The following is a 25631-nucleotide window of genomic DNA, read 5'->3' as shown; positions in this document are numbered from 1 at the left end:
AAGGGCATACAACTCACAACTACAAAAAGCTAATAACCAATGGAACTTTAAGATTCAGGTGCCATGAATAAATATTTACTCATGTAATAAAAATTGTAGATTTATGAGTTTTAGGGAGTCAGTCAGTTGGACAAAATAAGTATTTAGTGGAAGAAAATGTATTTAAAAAAGTTAAAGATTATGAGAGCTTTCAAGAGGGGATGGTGTATACTTGAAATAAGTTAATTCAGCCTCCCTACTATTATTTAAGCTCAGTATTATATTTTTTACTCATATACGACTTATAATATAATGTATCTTCAGAAAACTCATGTGTTAAACATGTTTAAACAATCTTTAAAAAAAACTCTGTGGCTTATTCAACTCAAAATGAATTAAAGACGAATAAAGAGCTCAAACTGAAAAACTACTGAAAGAAGTTATAGGGAAAATGTTCCATGACACTGGCCTGGACAATAATTTTTTGAACATGACCTCAAAAGCACAGACAACAAAAGAAAAAATAGACTAATGGGATTACATGAAGCTAAAAAGCCTCTGCACAGCAAAGGAAACATTTAACACAGTGAAGAGACAACCTGTAAAATGAGAGAATATGTTTGTAAACCAAACCTGGTAAGGTGTTAAAATCTAAAATACCAAAATTTATAAGGAACTCAACAGCAACAAATGACCTGATTAAAAAATGGGCAAAAGACCTGAATAGACATTTCTCAGAAGACATACAAATAGGTGTATTTTTTAAGTGCTCAACATCACTAACCATCAGAGAAATGTCAATGAAAACCACAATGAGATACCATTTCATACCTGTTAGAATAGCTATTGTCAAAAACATGAAAGGTAAATGTTGGTGAGGATGTGGAGAAAAGAGACCCCTTGTACACTGTTGGTAGGAACGTAAATTACTTCAGATGTTACAGAAAACAGTGTGGATGTTCCTAAAAAATTTAAAATAAAACTATCTTATGAGCCAGCAATTCCACTATTGAGTATATATCCAAAGGAAATGAAATCAGTATGTCCAAGAGACATCTGCACTCCATGTTCACTGCAGCATTATTCACAATATCCAAGTCATGGAATCAACCTAAGTATTCATCGAAGAATAAACGAATAAAGAAAATGTGGTATGTATACAGAAGGTAATCCTATTCAACCTTTATTAAAAGGAAATCCTGTCATTTGTGACAACATGGATCAAACTGGAGGACATTATGCTAAGTGAAATAAGCCAGACAAAGAAAGGCAAATAGTGCATGATCTCGCTTATATGTGGAGTCTTAAAAAGTCGAACTCATAAAAGCAGAAAGTAGAATGGTGGTTATCAGGGTCTGGAGGTCTAAGGGAGTTGGGGAGATATTGGTCAAAGGATACAAACCTTCAGTTAAACAAGAGGAATAAGTTCAAGAGGTCTATTGTACTGCATGGTGACTATCGTTAATAACAATATATTGTACACTCAAAAATTACTAAGAGTTGGTTTTAAGTGTCCTCATCACAAAAAAATAAGAAGTATGTGAAGTAATGCGCATGTTAAATAGCTTGATTTAGCCATTCCACAATGTATACACAATTATCAAAACAACATGTTGTACTCTATAAACAGATACAATTTTTATGTCAATTAAAATAAATAATCTTTTTTAAAAAGAAAAGAAAACGTGAGGCTCATATATGAACAACAGACATTAAAGGCTACTAATCTTCTAAAAACTTACAAGGACAAATCAAGAGTCAGGAAACTTTTTCTGTAAAGGTCCAGAGTATATAATTTAGGCTTTATAGGCCATAAGTCTGTACTGTAACTACTCTACTACAGTAGTGCAAAAGCAGTAATAGACAAAACATAATCAAATTAGTGTAGATGTGTTCTAATAAAGCTTTATTTATGGGGACTGAAAGTTGAATTTCATATAATTTTCATATGTCACAAAAAAACACTTTTAAAGTATTTTCCTAATCATTTAAATATGTAAACACTATTCTTAGACAATGGGATGTGTAAAACCGGTTGGTGGGTCACATTTGGCCTAAAGGCCATAGTTTGCCCACCCTTGAGATAAAGAGTCTTTATCTTATGAACATCGAAATGAAGTAAGACCCATATATGCATACAACCTCTCACCAGTCTCTCTTCTCTGACCTCTCCCAATTCTCTGTCCCCAGAGCCAAAACTTGGAAGGGGCTGCCATAGAAGATAAAGAAGAATAACTGTCATAGATGTTAAAACACTTGGAGCTTTAAAAAACAAACAAAAGAAGAATCCAGCAACAATAACAAAAACACTTATGAGAGTCTTGTGTAAAGATGGTAAAGGTGAAATTGGAAAACAACCGTAGAGGACACTTTCCAGCTCTAATCTCATTACGGCTCACCAAAGACTATTCACATCATTTTGATAAACAATGTGAAAGATTAATAGGCATCCATTCCTTAAATACTTTTGGGAAAGTAAAGATCTATGATTCATTTGAACTATTAATGTCAATTAGTCCTTGCAGCTTTTTTTTTTAGTTGACTTAGCTAAGAAGAGTAATATTAGAAGAGCAATAGTTATAACTAGGAAAAATGGAGAATGAACAAACATTTGTTGTCTTTCTTCTGAGGGTATTTTTGGAATACCAGTCATTTGAATATTGGAAGATACATATATTTAGCTTTTTATTTGCAGACATTTCTAAATATTGCTAATTAACTTTTCCCCATGTCATAAAACTTTCTAGAAAACTAAATTTTAAGCTGGATGCTGTGGCGCACACCTATAATCTTAGCTACTTGGGAGGCTGAGGAAGGAGACTGCTTGAGTCCAAAGGTTCAAGGCTGCACTACTTTACGATCTGTGAATAGACACTGCACTTCAGCCTGGGCAACACAGCCAGACCCGCATCTCAAAACAAACAAATAACAAAACCCAACTTCAATTTGCAACAATGTAAGAAAACAAAATGTTATGTCTTATTTAGCTCATTAAGCACATTTCCTCTTCCAGAAAAACTGTAAGGAAAATTAATGCCAATTTACTACCTCCATGAGTCTAACACAACAGTAGAAAATAATGCTGAAACCAAAATTATTCAAGACTTCTACATAACTTTCACAATTTTTCTCAATTGGGCAATCTTTTCCATAGATGGCTTAAAGTAAAATTTTTGAAGTCCTTCACATTTCCTACTACAAGAAAACTAGGTTTATACGCTAGGGATAATGCTTACAATTTAATAGTTCTTATTAGGAGCTTGTTATATAGTAGGTATCAGTACTAAAAGTACCCAAATAAACTGAATTCAAAGATATTCACAGAATTAAAACTATTTTGAGGCATGCTTATCACCTGAGAAGACATGATCATGTTTTCCTTAAGATTCAACACCAATGTATATAATGTCATGGACTGGACACTTCTCAAGGGGCCACACAGCAGTTGTTAACAATGAACAACATAAACTCCAAAAGTCTGGGCATTTAACTATTATTTGGGCATCATTAATAAATTAGTTGTTTGTTTCTAACCTCTCCTGATGCTAAGGAAATCCAGATCATCAGCAATCAATCTAAAGACAATGAGCCTACTTGACATCACACAATCTCATTAATCTTCATCTGTCCTACCACATACTGTCACTCTTACACAAAATGAACACTAGAGGATGCAACTTCAACTTCTCTTCACTATCTAAGCAGGAGGCAGAAAAAGGCCTAGGGGACTTAGGGACATCACAAGCAATTATTTCACTCCGCCTAGTGTACTACATCACAGCAAATGAGTCTGACATGTAAATGTGACACAGCAAGGAGTAAAATAATGCAGTTCTTGACCTATGTGTCTCACTTTCTTTACTGAAATATTGTCAAAAAGAGACACTAAATATACACAACACATGGGTAACATAATGATATCAATTTCACTCCTGTGACAGTCCAGGAATTCTCCTTGTTTTAACATACTAACCTAAAATCATCATAACATAGAGGTTGTGGGGTAAGAGGCAAAAAGATTGTAAAATACACTAGCTAATTTCAAAGGCCAAATGCCTGGATTTAATGTAGCCAAAATTACACTATACATATATTTCTTTGACCCTACAATGGTCTTCTTTTGAAATCAGTTTTAGCCTAAAAACACAAAACGTGCTTTAACTCTTTGTCACCTCTTTTATTCCTACTACAGTTTCCTCCAGACAATAAAGATGGTAAAAACTGTGTCTTTATTTCATAACAGGATGTTGTTGTTTTAATTGTCCTTAAAACTGTTTTGTTTCTACCAGCACATTCATGGCACAGTTTGAACATTATGTTCTAATCATACAAGTGTGGAAACAACTTTATAGTACTATTAAACAATATAATTAATGTTCTACAGTAGTTCTTCAGAGAAAAAGTATTTGGAAAGGAAACAGACTTAAAATTTTACTGCATATTCTCTTGCATTTCACAAACTTTAGAGAACTTGACAAGGGCATACACTCTTGATATAGTATATATCATCTGAGTAGTAACAAAAGTATAGTTAAAAAAAATTCACGTTCCACATGGAGTTCTACCTGAAATAGAAATGAATTAAATATTCAACTTTTTTACAATTATCACTAAACACTGAAAGCACTTTCCCCACCATAACTACAGAATATATGCAGCACATTTAGGCCATGGTTTAAAATAAGAGGTAATCAGTGAATAAAAAGACGGATGTGAGGAAAGTATGGATAAAAGAGAGAGATATATATATACACACATATATATATACATATATATATATTTTTTGTGTGTGGGGAGGGATATAAAGAAAGTGATTTTGTATGAGGGACTTTGCATGTGGATTCTTGTCCTAGAGTAAAGTAACTGGTTGTTTGAGAGGGAGATTGTGTAGGACAGGTCATAAGGCCCAGACATGTCATGGATGGTCTGTGTGGGTGATAATGGGGTTTGTGAAAGGGAATTTGTGAAGGGAGTTTTGTGTGTGATTAAGCTGGCTGTGACTAAAGGAAAACTGTTTGTGGTAGACTTTCTAGAAAATGGTCTAGGTGTTAGAGCCAGGTTTTCTTAAGGTATTAATTTGCTAACTTACCAGAATTTTTGCTTTTCAATTCTGTGATTTATTTCTTTTGAAAGCTTCTCAGATTTGTGTAACTCTCTCCTTTAGCTTTTTTTGTCAGCTCCTGCGACTTGTTTCTCCTCTGGTTCTGACTGCTGTTACGGCCTGATACTAGAGTGTTTTGCCTTAGAGGTCTACAGGAACACTGTTTTCCCCCAGTATAGCTTGATTCGATGCTCTTGGTTTTTCTTGATATATAACCTTATTTTTGGCTTTTAATATTTGACTCCTATATTGCTTAAAATGTTTTAAGCCACCTCCATTCCTCTCTGGCCTAAAATGTTTAATTGGCTATAAGTCTTTTGACTTATAAGTTCCCTGGCCAAAGGAAATCCTACAGAAATCTAAAAAACTAATTCAGGCCATGATGGGAAATAGGGTGTTGGACACACTTCACTATGCCACCCCTGCTCTTGGAATTTAGGCCAGGTCAAAAGGCCCTTCAAAATTATGAAAATAAAGTGTTGCCGTTTCCCACAAAGAAAAAAATAGTTCCTCTGTTTAACCAGACTTAGTCTTACTAAGAACTTAAAAAGATCCCCCGATGATCAATTACAACCCAAAATGGAAGGACCCCTATCAGGTATTGTTAAGGACCTCCACTGCTGGCAAACATTAGAGAATCACTAGCTGGATACAGCTGTCCAGGATTAAACCTGTTTCTTATAAGTCCCTGCAGGCATAAGAGGAAGACACCATAACTTACAAACCTCTAGAAGACTTAAAGCTATTATTTCACAAACACACAGATAAATAATGTGATGCTGTGGGTGGGCATAGGAGCATTAAGTTTCCTCTTCCTTATAATTGTAATTTTCTTGTTTAACCTCCTAGTAAAGTTTCTGTCTTCTAAAGTCAACATAAAGATGATGCTGGCACAAGGCTTCCAACTCATCTTATCTTCTGACCCAGAAAATGAAAATATCCTGCTGTTGGGCTCCTTAGATCAGGTATCCAGAGATTTTTACTCCTCCCATGCTAGGCAGAGCCTATGTTTATAAAATCAGCAGAAAGCACTTACAGAAGATAGACCTGTGCCCATCTGCAGCCCTTTAAGATTAAGGAGGAGTTTCTAATCTCTGAGGGGGGAATGAGGTAGGAGACCAACAGGACTTGTTTTCTGGTGAAAACTCTGCTGAACAAAACACGAACTAGACCAGATGGGGCAAAGTGAAGAAACTGGCCAAAGCCAGCAGATGGCAACAAAAGCGATCTCTAGCTGCGCTCAATGCTCATTGGCATAAGACACTTCCACCAGAACCATGGCAGTTGACAAATGTCATGGCAACAACTCAAAAGTTACCACCCCTTTCCATGGCAGTGACCCAGAAGTTACTCTTTCATAGAATCAATTTGTGTGAACTCACCCTTTAATTTGCATGTAAATGGAAGTGGGCATAAGTGAGTATAAATACAATTGCCAAAAGCCCATACCTTGCCAACTCTGGGTGCACTGTTTATGAGTTAGCCCTGCACCACAAGGGGCAGTAGCAATCAATAAAAGACTGCTGTCTAACACCACCAGCAAGCTCTTGAATTCTTTCCTGGGGGTAGCGAAGAACCCTCCTAGGCTATGCCCCAATTCTGGGGCTGGCCTGTCCTGTATCACCCTGATAGAAACATATCTTCTCCCACTTATTCAATCAAATGCTAATCTAGGTGCTAATGTGAAGGGCTTTTGCAGGATCCTGAATCAACTGACTTCAAGGTCCAGAGATTTTTCCTCAATAAGGCTAACCTCATCAGATGAGCCCTCCAAACGGACAGGGCTTTTCCTGGCAAAGGAAATTTGAAGTGTGACAGGGATAAAACATAATGGAGTTTTCCACTGCTGTTTCTGATGGAGGAGGGGGCTGTGTGGCAAGGAATGTGGGTAGTCTCTAGGAGCTGACAGTGGCTCCTAGCTGACATCAAGTAAGGAAATTCAGTCTTTAGTCCTCAGCCCCAGTCACAAGTAAGCTGTGCCACAATCATGTGAGCTTAGAAACATGAGCTCCTAATGAGAATGCAGTCTAGCCAACACTGTGTTTTCAGTCTTTAGTTTAAATCCTGAGCAGACAAACTAGTCATGCTGTGCCCACATTCTAACCTAAGAAATGTGAACTAACAAATGGGTGCGAAGCTGCTAAATTTGTGGTAATTTGTTACACAGAAAGAAAACAACAATACAAGCACTAAACAGGCCAAGTCAGACAGCTTGATTTAGAAAAATGCAGTTAAGTTTACTGTAAGCCTTACATCCTACTTCAAGAAATATATCTAATATCGAGGACACCCAACATTAGGAAGCCAAAGAAGGCTACTATCAGATTAGGCCGTAGTGACAAAAATCCTAAGACATTTTAGAGCTTATTAACCACAGGGAAACCAGGAAATAAACATCATAAAAATACAATGAATTCTTACCAGGAGAAAGATTTTTCTGGATTCAGCACTCTTTATTTGTGAAACCAGAGGCAGAATTAGGTAAACTTTAAGGGCTCTTTCAGCAGTTTCTACAGTCCTTGTTAAGATACAGTCTTACACTTTGTATAGACTTCAGAGATGCCGTAACACCAACCCAGATTCTATAAACACTCAGAACTCACCTATCTTCTAATAAAATACTGCAACAGGAAGGGAATGATTTTTTAAGGTTGAAAGCTTTCCTGCATTTTACCAAAGGATCTTTATCATGTAGCAAAATACCTAACCAAAGCAAGGCTTTCTTGCCGCATAATAGTTACATTCAAACGGGTCTTTTTTAAAAATCATATTTTTTAAAACTAAAAGAATGTGTATATGTACACAGGAAGAAAGTAGCTCATAAAGTCATACACAAGGTAATAATGCTAACAACAAAAAAGAGAAACTGGTTCATGCTCTGAGAGCAAATGTTTACTCAACTTAAATCCTTATAAAATATTACATATTAGATATAGATGAGGAACTTAAATTACTGAACTCCTTTATTAAATTATGACCTAGGGAAAAAGTGGTAGTAATAGTTTAAAAGGACTGGTTTTGTACCTATACTACTTAATTTAATGTGACAGCCTGAGTAACTTCTTAAAAAAATAGAAGAATCCATTATTCTTATTCTAATTACTTTAAAAACAACAATTAGGACAGTACTTCAAAGTTATTGTGTTGATGGTAACTGGAGTCTAACTAGTACTTGCTAAATAGCTAGAATGTACCTTCGTATAGATGAAAATGTTGAAAACTCTAGAAGAATAAATCAGATGAAACAAAGAATTTCAAAACTTCAATTCTCTAGAGAAATATGCTAAAAGTAAGATACAAGATGGGGGAGTAGATATTGAAGAGTTATGAAATACTTTCATTAATACTGAATCATAAGCAATAAAAATGTAAATAAAAGCTTTCCTTTGTTCTCGTCATTTCCTTTAGCTTAAGATCCTTTGTAGGACAGCTCTCTGGGTGGTCTTGGAATGACCCAATTCTCTCTCTCCCCTCGTAGCTCTCAAGAATAACTGTAGCATGTGCGGGAAATGCAACATCCTGAGACAGGGAGGGACTGGCTGGAACAGCCCAGGTTCTACTCCAGTCCTCCCCTAGAAACAGGATGTCCTCCAACACTTTAGCCCAGTGAGTCTCACATCCTCAGTGTATAAAACCCAGAACAGGGTGCTTTCCAGAGGCCCTCAGCTGCAGTGCAAGTGGGGCATATGCAGTCAAGATTGCATTCACCCAGGGCAGCTTTCCTGAATCTTGAGAGACTGGCTTGCAATGAATCCCAGGCTTCTGTTGTATCTTGCTGCCTATCGGGAAGTGGTAAACTTGCTTCGTATAACTTGTATGCAAGAATGTTCTGTCTTACCAGACTCAGACAAGATGGTAACCAGTCCACAGTGAACCTGCTTCACATTCTTCAATATACTCTAAATGAAATACTGATTAGAAAGTAATTTGACAAAAACAAAAACCTGATAAAATCAAACGAGCCAGTTCTTGATTTTATAATATCCACAATGCCTTCTCTCTTACCTTGTCTATCCTATCTGGGCGGTTAGTAGCTGCCAAAATGGTCACATCCTTTAGCTGTTCAATCCCATCCATTTCTGTTAAGAGCTGAGCCAAAACACGATCGGCTACATTCCCAGCACCTAAAGAACTGATTTTGAAAATACAGTTTAAAAAATATCTTTACCTATCTTCAAATACTATATCTATTAATTTTTAAAGGTTCTATAGTCTATAATAAGAAAAATCATGTCTATTTTCAAATATGAAGTATGCCTTTGAGACTTTATTTACTGCATTATCATATCTCAAAACAAACTGTATTCAAATCATTTATTTTCTGCTATCATCAACCAAAACAAAAATATTTAATTCCAAAACAAAAATATTTAAATAAATGTCAGAAATAAAAGCACTGGAAAACAAGATATAAAATTATTTAAAATAGTTCATCAAATACACAGAGAATTGTTCAATCAGTGTTTATATTCTACATGGTAAAGATGTTGACAGAAATTAGAATAAAAAACTGAGTAAGATGCAAACCCATTCCTCACATGAAACCTAAAGTCTATGTGAAATAAAAAACTCATTACGCATCCATAACAACTGGGATATTTTTGATGTTTCTTCATAAATATTAAGAATATTTTTAAAACACATCAGAAGGTAGGTAATCACCACAATCCCCATCTCTTGAGAAATAGGCAAAGAAAGCATGCTAGTTTTTTTCCTTTGGTTTATGTACCAAGTCAATTACAAAGCCAGTTCTAAACACACTATCCTTTATCTTAACTTCATGTCCTTTGACCACCAAAAAATTACTAAATATAAGTTTTTAAGAAATAAACTCGGGCCAGGTGCAGTGGCTCATGCCTATAAACCTTTGGGAGGCCGAGACAGGTGGGTCACTTGAGGCCAGGAGTTCAAGACCAGCCTGGCCAACATGGCCAAACCCCGTCTCTACTAAAAAAAATAAAAAAATTAGTCAGGTGTGGTAGCATGCACATGTAATCCCAGCTACTCAGGAAGCCGCAGCATGAGAATACCTTGAACCTGGGAGGTGGAGGTTGCAGTGGGCGGAGATCACGCCACAGCCCTCCAGCCTGGGCAACAGAGTGAGATTCTGTCCCAAAAAGAGAAAAAAAAAGAAGTAAACTCAACAGATCCTACTAATGAACAAAACCCTGTATCACACAATCAAAATGTGCAAAACAATTCTCATTAGCAATAGCTTGGATTTCCTCCAAGACCTATTTGGAATTGATAAATATGTAATAAACAACTGAGTGGACAATTATAGAGTAACACAGCATTGTAAGTGTATTAAACATGTAAATTCAATTAGATGTACTTGGGTGGAAGAGGACGTAAAGTAGAAGGAGACACACACCCAATAACTTTGTTAGCACCTGTGACAAAGAAGCACACCTCAGTATAACTGTCATGTAATATATTTAATAATAAGGTAATCAGCACCTCTAAATGACAGTATTTAGACCTTAACATGCATTATAAGTTCAAAAATTTAACTTAGAGTATCCACAGGAGAAGAGCCTCTAATTCACACTAATCAAATGCGCATGAGGTTGTCATACAAATCACAATGCTAATTTATTAATTTACATGGTTTTCTCCAGTATTTAAAATATATGGGACCAAAGAGTACTTGCAAAGTCAATGAGAACTATTTTGGGCACTAATTCTTGCAGGTAGCTACTCTGCCGGTACACAAATTTGCTTATTTGACTCTACGTAAGAACAAACATTGAACACTATAAACAAATGGATTCTATATCTGTATTAGACCGTTCTCACACTGTTATAAAGAACTACCTGAGACCGGGTAATTTATGAAGAGAACAGATTTAATTGATTCACAGTTCCACTTAACAGCAAGCATGACTGGGAAACCTCAGGAAACTAACAATTATGGCTGAAGGAGAATGGAAATAGATCACCTAGAAAAAATATATAGTGAGAAGAAAGGTAAATGCATAATGAAGAGAATGCTAACACCAGTATTTTAGGTACAGGAAGTGATAGGGGAATTTGCAAAGGAGAAGGGGTGTGCAGTAGTCAGCTGGGGCTGCCAGAGCGAAATAACATAAATTGAGTGGTTTAAACAACAGAAATTATTTTCTCACATTCTGGTGGACGGAGGTCCAAGGTCAGCACGCCAGAATGGGCAAGTTCTAGCAAGAGCTCTCTTATTGGCTTGCAGGTGGCTGCCTTCTCGCTGTGTCCTCAGATGGCAGAGAGTGAGAGCACAAACTCAAGAGAGAGCGCTAGCTCTCTGCTATCTCCTGTTATAAAGGCACTAATTCCATCATGTGGGAACTACCCTTATGACTTCATCTAAACCTAAATTACCTCCCGAAGGCTTCATCTCTAAATACCATCACATTCGGGGTTAGGGTTTCAATATATGAATTTTACGGGTACCAAAGAAGAAGAAAGGAAAACAAGGAATAAAGGGGATAGTGTATCAAGAAGGTTGGAGTTGGCCGGGTGCGGTGGCTCATGCGTGTAATCTCAGCACTTTGGGAGGCCGAGGCGGGTGGATCACGAAGTCAGGAGATCGAGACCATCCTTGCTAACACGGTGAAACCCCATCTCTACTAAAAATACAAAAAGTTAGCTGGGTGTGGTAGTGGGCGCCTGTAGTCCCAGCTACTCAGGAGGCTGAGGCAGGAGAATTGCTTGAACTTGGGAAGCGGAGGTTGCAGTGAGCTGAGACCTTGCCACTGCATTCCAGCCTAGGCAACAAGGGTAAAACTCCATCTCAAAAAAAAAAAAAAGGAAGAAAAGAAAAGAAAAAGCTGGAGTTAACTGTGTCAAATGTTTTTGAGTCAAGTAAAAAAATAAAAAATAACAACTGGATTTATCAATGGGAAGGTTATACACCTAGCATTGGCAAGGGTTACACATCAACAAAAAAATGTTAACCTGACTACACTACTAGATAATACAAAATTCTTCTAATTTTTGTGCCCTACCTAGAGGAGTTCATGTAACTAAATAGCTCCAAAGGAATGGCGACTTTCATCAAAAGACAAAATCCTGGGCCATGCCACATCTAATTTATGTATGCTATTGCTTGCTTTGCCTTCTAACAGGAGCCACATCCAAATAATGTCAGATCCTATCCTTAGTTACATATATCCTCTCTTTTTCTCCCAATGAATTAGTAAGATGGCCAAGTGTCTTACTGGAAAGTGTGAATGTATTACTTGAGCTTACCAAGAAGTAAAAAAATAGCTAAGGAAGTTTTATCTCATGTTAGGCAAAGATCATTGTGGCATGGTAGGAGGAAGACTGGAAGAAAAATAAGGGGAATAATTTCATTAGAATGTATAACAATTCATTCAATTCAATTTATTCGTTCAATAAACACTAGCTGGCAGGCACTACTTTAGGAAACAGAAATGAGAAGATTAAAGAAGACTGTCCCTATTCCCTCAAGGAGTGTTGTAGAAAGAGAACCCCTCATTCCTAACACCATTCCCCTCATAAAAACAGTAATAACAACATAACTTCTTGAATAATGCAAAACAGAAGAAAATCAGAGCACAAAGGAGGGCACTGGACACTTCAGACAGTTCCTAGGTGAAGGTAATCCTTATGCTAAACAAAGAACTGGTCTGAGGTAGCTGTTAGAGGACTGGAGGCTTTACTGTCTCATCTCTATGTTTTTCAGCTATCCTGAAATAAAGGTTCAGAAATCTAGCTGTGCTTTAGAAGCACCCATGAATCCAGGGTAACAATCAAACCCACTGAGTCAATCTCTGTGGATCCTAAGAATCCAAAGATACTTTTTGGTAGCCATCTCCATTCTAGATTGAAGTTGGGGACTGCTGAACATTACCTGACATGGCCTTGTATGTTACAGACACTTATAAATATTTATTGATAACCTGACTTAGGTCTTATGATGTGACCATTTATTTTAAAATTACTTCTTCTACTAAGCCTACGTAAATCCATGCTCTTTACCACTATACAATTCTAGACGAAAGTCTCAGTTCCAAACACTGACTAGCTATTATTAATGCACAAAAATAATGTTTTTATGTGTACATTCAAAAGCAGCAAAATCAGTGTTTTGTACTACTGGGTATATGATTTCACAAACACGCTAATACTACACACCTCATATGCACAGTCTTTTATTCCTTGATGTTCATTAAGGTTGAACTATGACTTCAGCAGAACAGGCTAATCTTGTGCTGTCTCTGCCTTCCAACAGTCAAAACAGATCTCTCTAGTTTGAAACTTTTTGGCGGTTTAACAAAAAAATGTTCAATGTCAGATATATTAAAGATAATGTGCTAGATAAAAAAAAAGCATAAAATCAGGTGCACATAGAGAAAAAAACAGCAACAATCTAGCAGAAAAGACATGACAATTATCACCCAATGCCCATCCAAGTGCCTTAACTAGAATGTTGCCTGCTTTTAACTGAATCGTCCAACCCACTTCTGTGACCCTCTCCCATGCTACTTTGCCATTAATATAATCTGTGTAAGATATGATTTTCTCTTACAAATAATGGGTGTTTTGGGAGACAATTCTCCATGGGTCTTTCACATTTCTTCAGTCTTATGAGTAAGGCACTAACTGGGGTGATGGAAATGTTCTGGAATTAGTGGTGATGGTTGCATACTATTGTAAACATACTGAAGTACCACTGAATTGTACACTTAAAATGGTGAAGAACAAAAACAAGAAATAATGTCTCCCTCCAGAGCAAAGAGCAGGTTTGGTTAGAGCTTCGGAAGCTACACAATTCACCTACCTCACTCAGGGGAAAAGGGCAGGCAAGCTTACTGCCCAATATAAAAGATCTGAATTAACCAAGAGTGGGATTCCTCTCCTGTAATGCAACCTACCAGATGTGCGGATATCCATATGGCCCATATGCATCACCTCTTTTGGATGCAGTGTAAAGGAGGAACTGATACAAACATACAAATATTCTTGCTGCTTGCTGTGCTATCAATAATGAAGTCATTTGTTTCTGACCCATGAGCCTCATGGTTTCTGCCAGTATCCATGAAACTGCAGAAGGCTACTTGTTAGCCTGCAAGCAGAACAAAATCCCAGATCTTTCACAGTTCTTGACTTAGACATCATGCAGGTAACAGAGCCAGTAAGTGGTTTTAAGACAGGAAAAAAAGGGGCTGGGCACGGTGGCTCACGCCTGTAATCCCAGCACTTTGGGAGGCTGAGGCAGGTGGATCACGAGGTCAGGAGATTGAGACCATTCTGGCCAACATGGTGAAACACCGTCTCTACTAAAAATACAAAAAATTAGCCAGGCGTGGTGGTGTAAGCCTGTAGTCCCAGCTACTCAGGAGGCTGATGTAAGAGAATGGTGTGAACCCAGGAGGCAGAGCTTGCAGTGAGCTGAGATCACGCCACTGCACCCCACCCTGGGCAACAAAGCGAGACTCTGTCTCAAAAAAAAACAAAAAAACAAAAAAAAAAAAACCAGAAAAAAAAATATTTCACTTACATGCACACACCACACCCCCACAATCCCCCCACCTTCCCCGCCACACACACACACACACACACACACAGCACAGGGCTTGAGTTTCCCCAAAATGATCTTGGGTAGAATAACAATTGCACCAAAGAGAAAACAAGTATAAATCTGTGGTACTTCTGAAACATCTAGATGGAAGTATTCTGAAGACAGATAGACCTGAGTTCAGTTAGATAGTAGATAGTACTCAGTAGATGATAGCTCTGAGTTCAAAATAAGGCTAAAGACAGTGTTGCAGTTATCTTTATTTCTACATTGATTTCTTTTGGGGGTCAAAAGCAAAAATTCTCCTTTAAGAGGGGAAAAAAATCCCTAACCCAAGATATAAAATGTCACTGAATATATACTATCTCTTCTATGTTTACTTGTTTATCACCCCCATCCTCCAAAAAAAGGCTAAGAGACTGACTCACCCCATCTCTAAAAAAAACAGATAAAAATAAAAATAAAGGCAATCTAAATGTACATAAATTTTCATCACATAATTAAATAATTTTATATCTTAAACCCTAGGATGAATGTTGTAAACATAAATAACTACACTTGACAGATAACTAAGTTAAAAGAATATCATATCTAAGCTTTATTATAAGCAGTTTTTACATGAGAACTCATCAGAAAATAAGGAAAAACTAAAACTGTATAACTGTTTTTCATTTTGAATTTGTTTTAAATCACAAGTAAGAAAAAAAAAAAAAACTTTTCATGCAGCCTTTTTAACCTGAGACAGGGTCCCACTGTCACCCAGACTGGAGTGCAGTGGTGCCATCACGGCTCACTGCAGCCTCAAACACTTGGGCTCAAGTGATCTTGCCTCAGCCTCCCAAGTAGCTAGAACTATAGGTTTGCGCCATCATGCCTGGCTAATTTTTTTTAATTTTTTATAGAGATGGGGGTCTCATGTTGCTCAGGCTGGTCTGGAACTCCTGGGCTGAGGCAATCCTCCCACCTTGGCCTCCCAAAGTGCTGAGATTATAGGCATGAACCACTGCACCCAGTTCAGGGAGCTTTCTTTTTTTGTTGTTGTTGTTGTTGTTTTTAGAGATGGAGTTTCGCCCTTGTTGCCCAGGCTGGAGTGCAATGGCATGATCTCGGTTCACTGCAACCTCTGCCTCCCGGGTTCAAGTGATTCTCCTGCCTCAGCCTCCCCAGTAGCTTGGATTACAGGCATGTGCCACCATGCCCAGCTAATTTTGTATTTTTAGTAGAGATGGGGTTTCTCCATGTTGGTCAGGCTGGTCTCGAACTCCCAACCTCAGGTGATCCACCTGCCTCAGCCTCCCTAAGTGCTAGGATTACAGGCATGAGCCACCATGCCCGGCCAGTTCAGGGAGCTTTCTAATGCCATTTTTAAAGTGCTCACAGCTCATTGACACACTATCCCATTCTATTAACATGTACTCATCTAAAGTTAATTTAAGAATGGGTAAATCAGCACTCTGCGAGGCCGAAGCAGGTGGATCACTTGAGATCAGGAGTTTGAGACCAGGTTCACCAACATGGTGAAACCCCGCCTTTACTAAAAAATACAAAAATTAGCCGGATACGGTGGCAGGAGCCTGTAATCCCAGCTACTCAAGAAGTTGAGGCAGGAGAATCGCTTGAACCTGGGAGGCGAAGGTTGCAGTAAGCCAAGATTGCGTAAATAATTTCACAAACAGAAACATTACCAATATCCTAACTGCTTTAGACGCTCAACTCAACACAAGGCATTAAGTAAGCTACAGTAAAAATAATGATTATAAAGTGATAAAACAGGCCGGGCGTGGTGGCTCATGCCTGTAATCCCAGCACTTTGGGAGGCCAAAGTGGGCGGATCACAAAGTCAGGAGTTCGAGACCAGCCTGGCCAACATGGTGAAACCCCGTCTCTACTAAAAAAATACAAAAATTAGCAGGGCATGGTGGCATGCGCCTGTAATCCCAGCTACCCGGGAGGCTGAGAGGCAGGAGAATTGCTTGAACCCGGGAGGCAGAGGTTGCAGTGAACCGAGATGTCACCACTGCACTCCAGCCTGGGCGACAGAGCAAGACACCGTCCCCACCGCCCCCAAAAAAGAGATGGAATAATTGAGAAAAGCCCAAAATACCATGTTATCAACAAAAGAATAGACATCTCTATTCATCCCATTCCTCAAAACCCTATGTTCTATAAATGAAACAAGAAATTTTTTGAAAAAGGCTTTCTAGAGTATCATTTGGCTTTAATCCCATCTCCCTTTTAATTTTCTCTTAAGAAGAGGAGAGATCCTAGTGAATTACAATCTGTGAAACAAGTTAAAATACAATCTGGCAAGAGATAGTGCTAATATAGTAAAAACAAAAATCCACATGAACTACAGCAAAATTTTTAAAAAGTTGAATTTCACCAGGGACTTGGAATCCATCAGAAAACCATCAAAGGGAAATCCTAAACCTAAAAACTATAATAAAAATTAAGAACTCAAAAGATAGGCTTAATGGGAGGTTAGTGAAAACAGAACAGAGGATTCTTAAAATGGAAGACTGGTTACTAGAAAGCATCCAAATGAATACACAAAGTGAAAAAAAAAAAAAAAAGAATGGAAACAGAATAGAGTGCAAAAGACATATGGAATCCAGTGGAAAGGCCTAAAAAAAAAAAGTATAATTGGAGTCCCCTTATGACAGAAGGGAATAAAAGCCATATCTTAAAAAATACTACCTGAGGCTGGGCGTGGTGGCTCACACCTGTAATCCGAGCATTTTGGAAGGCCAAGATGGGTGGATCACCTGAGGTCAGGAGTTCAAGACCAGCCTGGCCAACAGCCAAAACTCCATCTCTATTAAAAAATATGAAAATTAGCCAGGCATGGTGGTGTGCGCCTGTAATCCCAGCTACTCAGGAGGCAGAGGCAGGGTAAATTGCTTGAACCCGGGAGGCGGAGGTTGCAGTGAGCCAAGTTCGCGCCACTGCACTCCAGCCTGGGCAACAGAGCGAGACTCTGCCTCAAAAAAAAAAAAAAAAACAACAACAACAAAAAAACTATCTGAGAATGTCCCAAAACTATTGAAAGAAATCAAAGGGATCAAGAATGGACTCAAAACTCTGAAATGTTGAAGGCAATAAAATTACTTCTAACTAAAGATAACAGTCTGTGACCACCATTTCCATTTAAGATTTATTCCAAAAGTCATTTATGCAAAATAACTTCTGCAATCAGTGACTAATATTAAAACAGGTACAAACAGGGCATTTCTGAGTCCTAAATATGAATTATCCTAGAAACAGAAACAGTAGATGTTATGGTACTACTTGTTTGCATACACACCTGTAAATGCTCACTCATTAAAAATGTCAACAATACATCTAAATGTTTTAGATTGTTCTGCTTTTCCTTTTCTTTAGTTGACCTGACAAATCCAACGCGAACTTCTTTCAAAATAAATTACTAAGATTAAGAAACCTATATACTTGAGAAAGAGTCAGTTTTCTTTGACAAAGAAGTAGTAATGAGTAGAACCACCTGAGAGAAAATAAGTTTGGACAGGAACAAACACATAAAAAGGGATTCTTTCTAAAAATATTTCCCCTTTGCACAGCAAAGTTTGGGAGGAGTATGAATTACATTTTCACCACATAACTACCTTGAAGATGATAACATTATTCTAGTTCCTTGATATTTTGTAAAAATAAAAAAAAAGAGAGACAAAATTTATATTTTTAAGAATTCTAAGCATGTATACAAATACTTCAACAAGTATAATTCATGAAGAATAAAATTATTTTAAAAACATCATTTTTGTTAATACTGTTTCATTTCAAAAAGTAAAAATCTATAATAAAGATACAGCTTATAAGTTATGAAAAAACTAAAATGTTTTAACATCATTTCCTTAAGTGAAAGAAGAAAGAAAAGGAGATAGGCAGGAGAAGGTAACCATATTTTTTTTCAGTTAAAAAAAAAAGAATAGGAATTCATGTTTTAAACATCTTAAAAAGCTTGACATACAGCATGGTTACGATAATTAATAATAATGTATTACATATTTGAAAATGCTAAGACAGATTTTAAATGTCCTCATCACACAAAAAGTGTCAAATATGTGAGGTGACAGATATGTCAGCTAGCTTTATGTTATCATTTTGTGTATACATATAGCAAAACATCACATCGTACACACAATTTTTGTCAATTAAAAAATGTGAACACAAACATTACATATAACTCCAAATAAAACAGGTTAATATTATGGTAATAAATTTACCTATAGAATACAATCTCTATCCCTAGGAAAAGAAGTTGCTTCTTCCATAAACAAATGCATTTTGAATAAATCATTTCCAATATCACAAAACTCTTGAACTAAAGAAATCCATGTTAGACTGGACTTCTTGAAAAACTCTAGAGAAAAGCAAAATTATATTGTGTTGCACATACTGCATTTTTCCATAATGTTTAAAATTATGGGAAATTATGGATGTTTAAAATTCCAGCTATGTTATACAGCTGGTAATTACATTTTGACAAATATTTAAAGAGTCTAACAACATCAAGGATTTCTTAAGGTTTCTTGCTCATTTTTTTGGGCTGTTTTAAAAATAATCTCCTCAAAAGATCTCTGATTCCCATAAACAGAATTAAACCCCCTTGTTTCTGATAAACCATTTGTTTACAGCATTACTAAAGCTCAGTATATAATTATGTTTACACCAGGAAGTTTACCTGTGCCTCACTTCTAGCCTTGAAAATGGAGAATTCTGACTTCCCACACAGTGCTGTGAAGGGAAATTAAGTAATTATGAAGATTATCTATTGTTCATTGAATACCTACTTCCCAGACACTGTATTAATAAGAGTTGACACACGTGTAAGTTGCTCTGTGTCATGCATTACAGGTATTAGTTAAGTAATCCCAATACTAATGCTATGAGGTAAATACTGCTGTGAGGGCCATTAAAAAACTGAGACAGAAAGGTTGAATGGCTTAAGATTCCACAACTAGTAAATAAAAGAGTTGGGATTTAAAAGCACATTTACTTGATTCCAGAGCCTATACTCATTCCATCATAAATAATTTTTAAAAATTTTGTAAGCCAAATACACCAATGTGCCAGAGTAAAGCTGAAATATCTACTACAGCCATCTTTTAATCAGTACTCTAGAAGAAAAATAAAGGTTCATTATTTATTACAGTTGAAAGGAAGCTGTACTGAAGGAATATTTAACAATGAAGAAATAATCAACAAAACTTGAAAAATATGAAAGCAAAAACCATTTGATAAATGTCCAAAATCAATAATGTCTTGAGTAATCTAGCTTATCACCTACATGATAAACTAGATTTCAGATTATGATCAACATTCAGCAGGAAGCTATTTTAGATTAATAAGATATCCTATAAATGCAGAAAGACACACAAGTTACCTTTGTCAGCTATTATAGAGATGTATAAGCTGCATGTGCTCTATGTAACTGCAGATTTGTATAAACTGTTAACATAGGGAGTGACATAAAAGCATGTATTTTTCCATCTTGCCATGATTTCCCAGTAAAAATTCCACACTAACACAGACAATATTCATTACATTCGTATAGTTTTGATTCAAACACAGAATAAGAGAAACAAGTGATTCTTTTTTTTTTGGAGGGGGACAGAGTTTCGCTCTTGTTGTCCAGGCTGGAGTGCAACTGTGCAATCTCGGCTCACTGCAACCTCCGCCTCCTGGGTTCAAGTGATTCTCCTGCCTCAGTGTCCTGAGTAGCTGGGATTACAGGCATGCGCCACCACGCCCAGCTAATTTTGTATTTTTAGTAGAGACGGGGTTTCTCCATGTTGGTCAGGTTGGTCTCCAACTCCCAACCTTAGGTGATCCACCCGCCTAGGCCTCCCAAAGTGCTGGGATTACAGGCGTAAGCCACCACACCCAGACCGAGAAACAAGTGATTCTTAAACTCACAGTTCAATTTACCACCTGACAAAAGCAAATTTTTGAAAAGAATTGTTTCCCAATCCTGAACCTGCATGCACTGGTATCATGAACATAATCCAACACAAGAAATAATAAGGAAAATTAATATGTCAATTCAAACTTATTTTCTGACAGCAAACTACCTAGAAATGTAAGCAGATTAAATGCTTTTAAACATGTGCCATTTTCCTAATATCACAGATCTAGAAATAGTAAAATAAAAAATAAAAATCTATAGTAATCGTAAGAAACAACAACCCAAAGAAAACCAATAAACCTTCATTGACTAGTACTCCTTGGGAAGGTTGCTTTGAATTTGGGAAAGGACTTTGATATTTAATATGCTTGGGTTCAAACGGCAACTTTTCACCGTGTTTGTTGTCTGTGAGCCTCAGTTTTCTCAGTCAAAACATGCGAAGGATCATACTTGCCTGGTGACTGAATATTTGCCTCTTCCCAAAATGCATATGTTGAAATCTAACCCCCAAAATGATGGTACCTGAAGGTGGATATCTAGGAGGTAATTAGGTCATGAAGGTGGAGCCCTCATGTATGGAATTAGTATCCTTGTAAGAAAGCCCCCAGACTGCTCCTTTGCCCCTTTCACTACGTGAGGACACAGTGAGAAGATGGCATTCTATAAAGAAGGAAGCAGCCCTCACCAGATATCAAATATGACAGCACCTTGATCTTGGAGTTCACAACCTCCAGAACTGTAACAAACTTTTGTTTCTAAGGCACTCAGACTAAATTATGCTGTTATAACAGCCCAAGGGGACTAAGACACTTCCTCAAAATTAAATAAAACATATAAAGGATCTAGCATAGTACTTAGCACAAAGAAAATGTCAATAGATAGCAGTTTGGAGCATTATAATAATTATAATTATAAAAATTAATTAAATATTAATTTTTAGTCATTGTAAGTGTCAGCACTATAACTGGCATAAGGAAGATACCTTTTAAATCTTTTAAAGTTATAAATTAAACTAACGGGTGTGTGACACATAAATATTTGCTGAAAAGGGCAAGAACGTGATGTCTGGTAGAAGATTTTCAGAAGCTTCAAACAGCACAGGTCAACAGATGTATCCAGATTAACCGTCAGTTCCTTACTTAGCCTTACTTACAATATGGTTCAAAGTATCAAATTTCCTTAAATTTTGCCATGCAAACCACCAAGCGAATACTAAGATCAGAACTGCTCCTCTGAAGTCCTTCATAACTATGAGGCATGCTCAGAACAGTCAGCCTTTAATACACTCCTAATAGAGATTTTGTTGCTGTATTACTAGGAGATTGTTAAGACATTGGTAATTAGAGTACTTTACATTTTAGTCTTAACTGTTTTAGTTGTTCAAATGTAGTAATTGCTTAGCTTCTCAAATTCCTCAAGTAGTTATTTATTTTACATAGCTAAAATTTCCAGATAAGAATATGTTTATACTTTTTGGATATTTTTATAATTAAAAAAATTTAAGTAAAGCCTTCTAAAATAGACAAAATATTTTTAACAACATACTGTAAGATTCTGTGCTCAGATGCAGAAATGCTTGGCTCAGGAAATAGGCCAATACAAAGAAAATCCATATTTCTTTGGTTTCTTGAATCTATACCAAAAGTTCTCTTCATCTGTTTTTTTCTACCTACCCTCTTTCTTTGTGTATTCCCAGTCAACTCAGCTTTTGTTTGGGAAGAGGGTGCCACAGGATTCTATACAGCATTTGTCCTTGATAATATAGGATCATCATTTATATGCTCTAAGTATGGTTGTAGAAACACAGGATTTGGAACCTACTGACTTAGGTGCTTGCTTACGCAAAAAAAGACTGTTAAATTACCCTACAATAAAATAAGTGTGACTGAATGGCCTTCTGTGCAGAGAGTAACATGGAGACCTTTCTACAAATTAATTAATATATCATGGATGGCAGCAGTCTTTTTCAAAATGTGTTCTCACTGGCCTAAAATGTATGATGCTCATCACTGCTGCTATCCTTTGTTGGCCTTTAATTACTGCTGCTAACAGCTATATTAAAAAGAATATCTATCATTTCTGTATACTTGGCACACTGACAAAGTTTTGTGAGTCAAACCCACTTTTAAATTTATTGTGTTCAAAATCCATTAAATGTTTTTAGCACGGCTTAGCACTTCATTAATTCTTTTTGGAGTTCTTTGAGAGGTGAATTATTCCAAAGCTTACCAATGATTCTTTACCATGAAAATGATGATGCTTCTATGCAGGAGATAAAATTATGTAAGAGTCTCAGTTTAAATTTTACAAGTCTCAAATTTTAAAAGAAAATTTGTTCACACATGGCACTAAGTCGAACTCTGAATAACCAGTGGAGTGATCATAATCTCTAGCTTCTCTGAGTTTCTATTCCCTTATTCAAAAAACTATCTGTGTGCATCTTTGCTAGGCGCTGTGGTGGACATCTGAGGTAAGAGGATGAAGACATTTTCATTTCCTTGAAGATTTCATTCTTGTTGGCAGGTATGAATGAGGGAGCAAATTTCGATAATATATACATAAGTCCTTTTGAATTTGAATAAAATTGTGATTCTATGCTGTTATTATGTAGCATCTATGTGGAGCTACTTAATTCATTACTCTTAATAAAATATTCATATTTAAAAATGTATTATTGACACCTCCAATCAGGTACTTCTAAATAAAAGGCAGTGAGACTCAAACTTTTCCAATTTGCTATTTGTTGTAGGATGAAACAGTGGCTGTAATTAATGCTGAAGATTAGGTGACAATAATTCTTTGCATTCCTATTACCCATACGGCCTTTGCTCTTTATTTCCACAGATCATTGAAAGCTAGCTGGAGAGAAAAGCATAGTGAAAATGTTTTATGAACTGAGAAATATTCTTGGCTGACTTTCAAAGCTTCAGTAGGAAACAAAAACCATAAAACTGACATCCTAGGAAATCAAAAACAACTCTATAAAAAAGTTTAAATACAAATGCTTAATCACTAACATAATGAAATGATTTCATAAAACTTTATTATCTGCTAGACACAGGCAACACAATAGGGGAAAATGTTCAGCTAATATATAAGCCAGACATTCCCAAAGCATTAACTCTCTTTTCCCTTCAAAAGTCAAGCCCCCTTTCCAAATTATTCCTATTCAAAAGATATATAGGACCACAGATCAAAGGGATATTATGGTATCTTAAAACTGGGGTAGGCAAACTATAGGCAGAGACCAAATCTGACCAACCAATTGTTTTCTCATTTGATTATATATTTTCCATGCTGCTTTTGTACTATAGCAACAGAGATGAATAGCAGTAACAGAGACTACATTTACTAACTGGCCTGTTTCAGAAAAAAAAAAAAATGTGCTTACCCCTATCTTTAAGAAACTTCACTCCCATTATGGTAATTATTATACTGATTCCATTTTTCAGTACTAAAAATTTTCACAGAATACATGAATTTCCTAACTCCTCCAATAAAATAAAATGCTCTACCCAAATTATATACCAGCATCTTATATATTCATTTTTAATTTTAAAATATTTTTTCCTAGTATACATTTTAAATATCATAACAAGTCCCAAATGGTAGGCATGTAAATTTGTTCATTTTCTTTTCTCTCTCTTTTTTTTTTTGGGATGGAGTCTCGCCCCGTCGCCTGGGCTGGAGTACAGTGGTGCAATCTCGGCTCACTGCAACCTACACCTCCCGGGTTCAAGCGATTCCCCTGCCTCAGCCTCTCGAGTAGCTGGGACTATAGGTGCGCACCACCATGCAAAGCTAATTTTTTGTATTTTAGTAGAGATGGGGTTTCACCATGCTGGCCAGGATGGTCTGGATCTCCTGACCTCGTGATCCACCCGCCTCAGCCTCCCAAAGTGCTGGCATTACAGGTGTGAGTCACCGTGCCCAGCCTCATTTTCTTAAAATCTCACACACCCACAGTCAAAACTGGCTTGTAAGAAACCCCAAAAAAGAAGGCTAGCCAACATATACTGCTGAGTTAAAGCATTACTTATGATAATTTTCATGGTACATGTAAAATGTAAGCAAACTTTGATTTTAAAGGTGAGATAGCTACAGTAAGAAACCTATGTGTCCTACATATAACAAAGAATTCCCAGTTCCTAGTAAAATGCTGCAATAGGCCATCTCTCTAAGGAAACTCATCTCATGCCTTTGAAAAAGTATGCTATAGTACTTAGTTACAACTTACAGACAAAACACAAATAAAAAAAGTCATAGAACTCTCTCTCATACCACATAAAACTATATAAGAGAAAATCTGTTACACATTTTCCATTTCTTCTCTTGCTTTGTTTTCCTCAGCATTTCTGTTTACTGTTTACTATTTAAAATTTACCAATGTGAAACTATGTTATATGTGAGGCAATTAAGTATAAATTTGGAAAAACTGTTTACCAGAAAAATACCATTGATTTTAGTAACTTTCAAAATGGACATAAAAATAATGGTGGCTAAAAGTACCTAAGGTGTGACTACTACAGTTTCTTAAAACATAAAAAAAATTCTTCATAAATATTTAGATACATGAGAATTTTTACCCTGAAATAAATGTACTTTTTCTATCCTAAATCCTGATAATACATGAAACAGCAGTAGTATAGTTCAAAGAGCATTAAATCAGAAGACATGAGTTCTAGTCTTGCCTAGGCCACAAAAGAATTACATGTCTCTTCTCTTAAATTCTAGGAGTATCTGTTTCTTCTGAAAAATAAAACGTTGTACTAGATGACTTCTAAGAACTTTTCCATTTATAAAGTTTTATGATTTTATGAAATTTTAAAAACCACCATAAAAATCACATTAAAAAATTTATAACCCTTCTTGAAAAGTGTCATTTAGAGAAATGATGCCTACAAAAATTTCCTTTACAGTGCATAACATCATGAATTTATTGAATTTACCCCAAATCTGGATATGCTGCTGCTGCTTAAAAGAGGGTACCTCATTTCCTGATTATTATTTTAAAACGCAGACCTCTTTTCAGAATGCTGTAAGCCTGAGATCTTCATTTTCAATGAAAGCTGGCTTAGAACTTTTTTATTTTTTTCCCTAACCACTCTAAG

General features: G+C 36.5%; 1 protein-coding gene across 8 annotated transcripts in view; it reads right to left on the bottom strand.

Annotated features, from left to right (window-relative positions):
- Window positions 1-25631, bottom strand: part of AFG2A (AFG2 AAA ATPase homolog A) — a 409783-nt gene that overhangs the window by 245362 nt on the left and 138790 nt on the right. For 6 of the 8 annotated variants that reach the window (XR_008524742.2, XR_008524743.2, XM_054554461.2 and 3 more), the window contains one exon: window positions 9086-9212. Coding sequence is in view for 6 of the 8 variants with exons in the window: in XM_054554461.2 (XP_054410436.1) it covers window positions 9086-9212 (127 nt within the window). In the remaining 2 variants the exon portion in view is untranslated. Of the gene's footprint in view, window positions 1-9085; window positions 9213-10110; window positions 10188-19296; window positions 19350-25631 lie in introns of those variants that run through there. The other 2 variants (XM_054554463.2, XM_054554464.2) reach the window with 2 other exon arrangements.

This window comes from Pongo abelii, chromosome 3, assembly GCF_028885655.2.
Source record: "Pongo abelii isolate AG06213 chromosome 3, NHGRI_mPonAbe1-v2.0_pri, whole genome shotgun sequence".
NCBI lineage: Eukaryota > Metazoa > Chordata > Mammalia > Primates > Hominidae > Pongo > Pongo abelii.
This window is presented reverse-complemented; position numbering and strand designations above follow the sequence as displayed.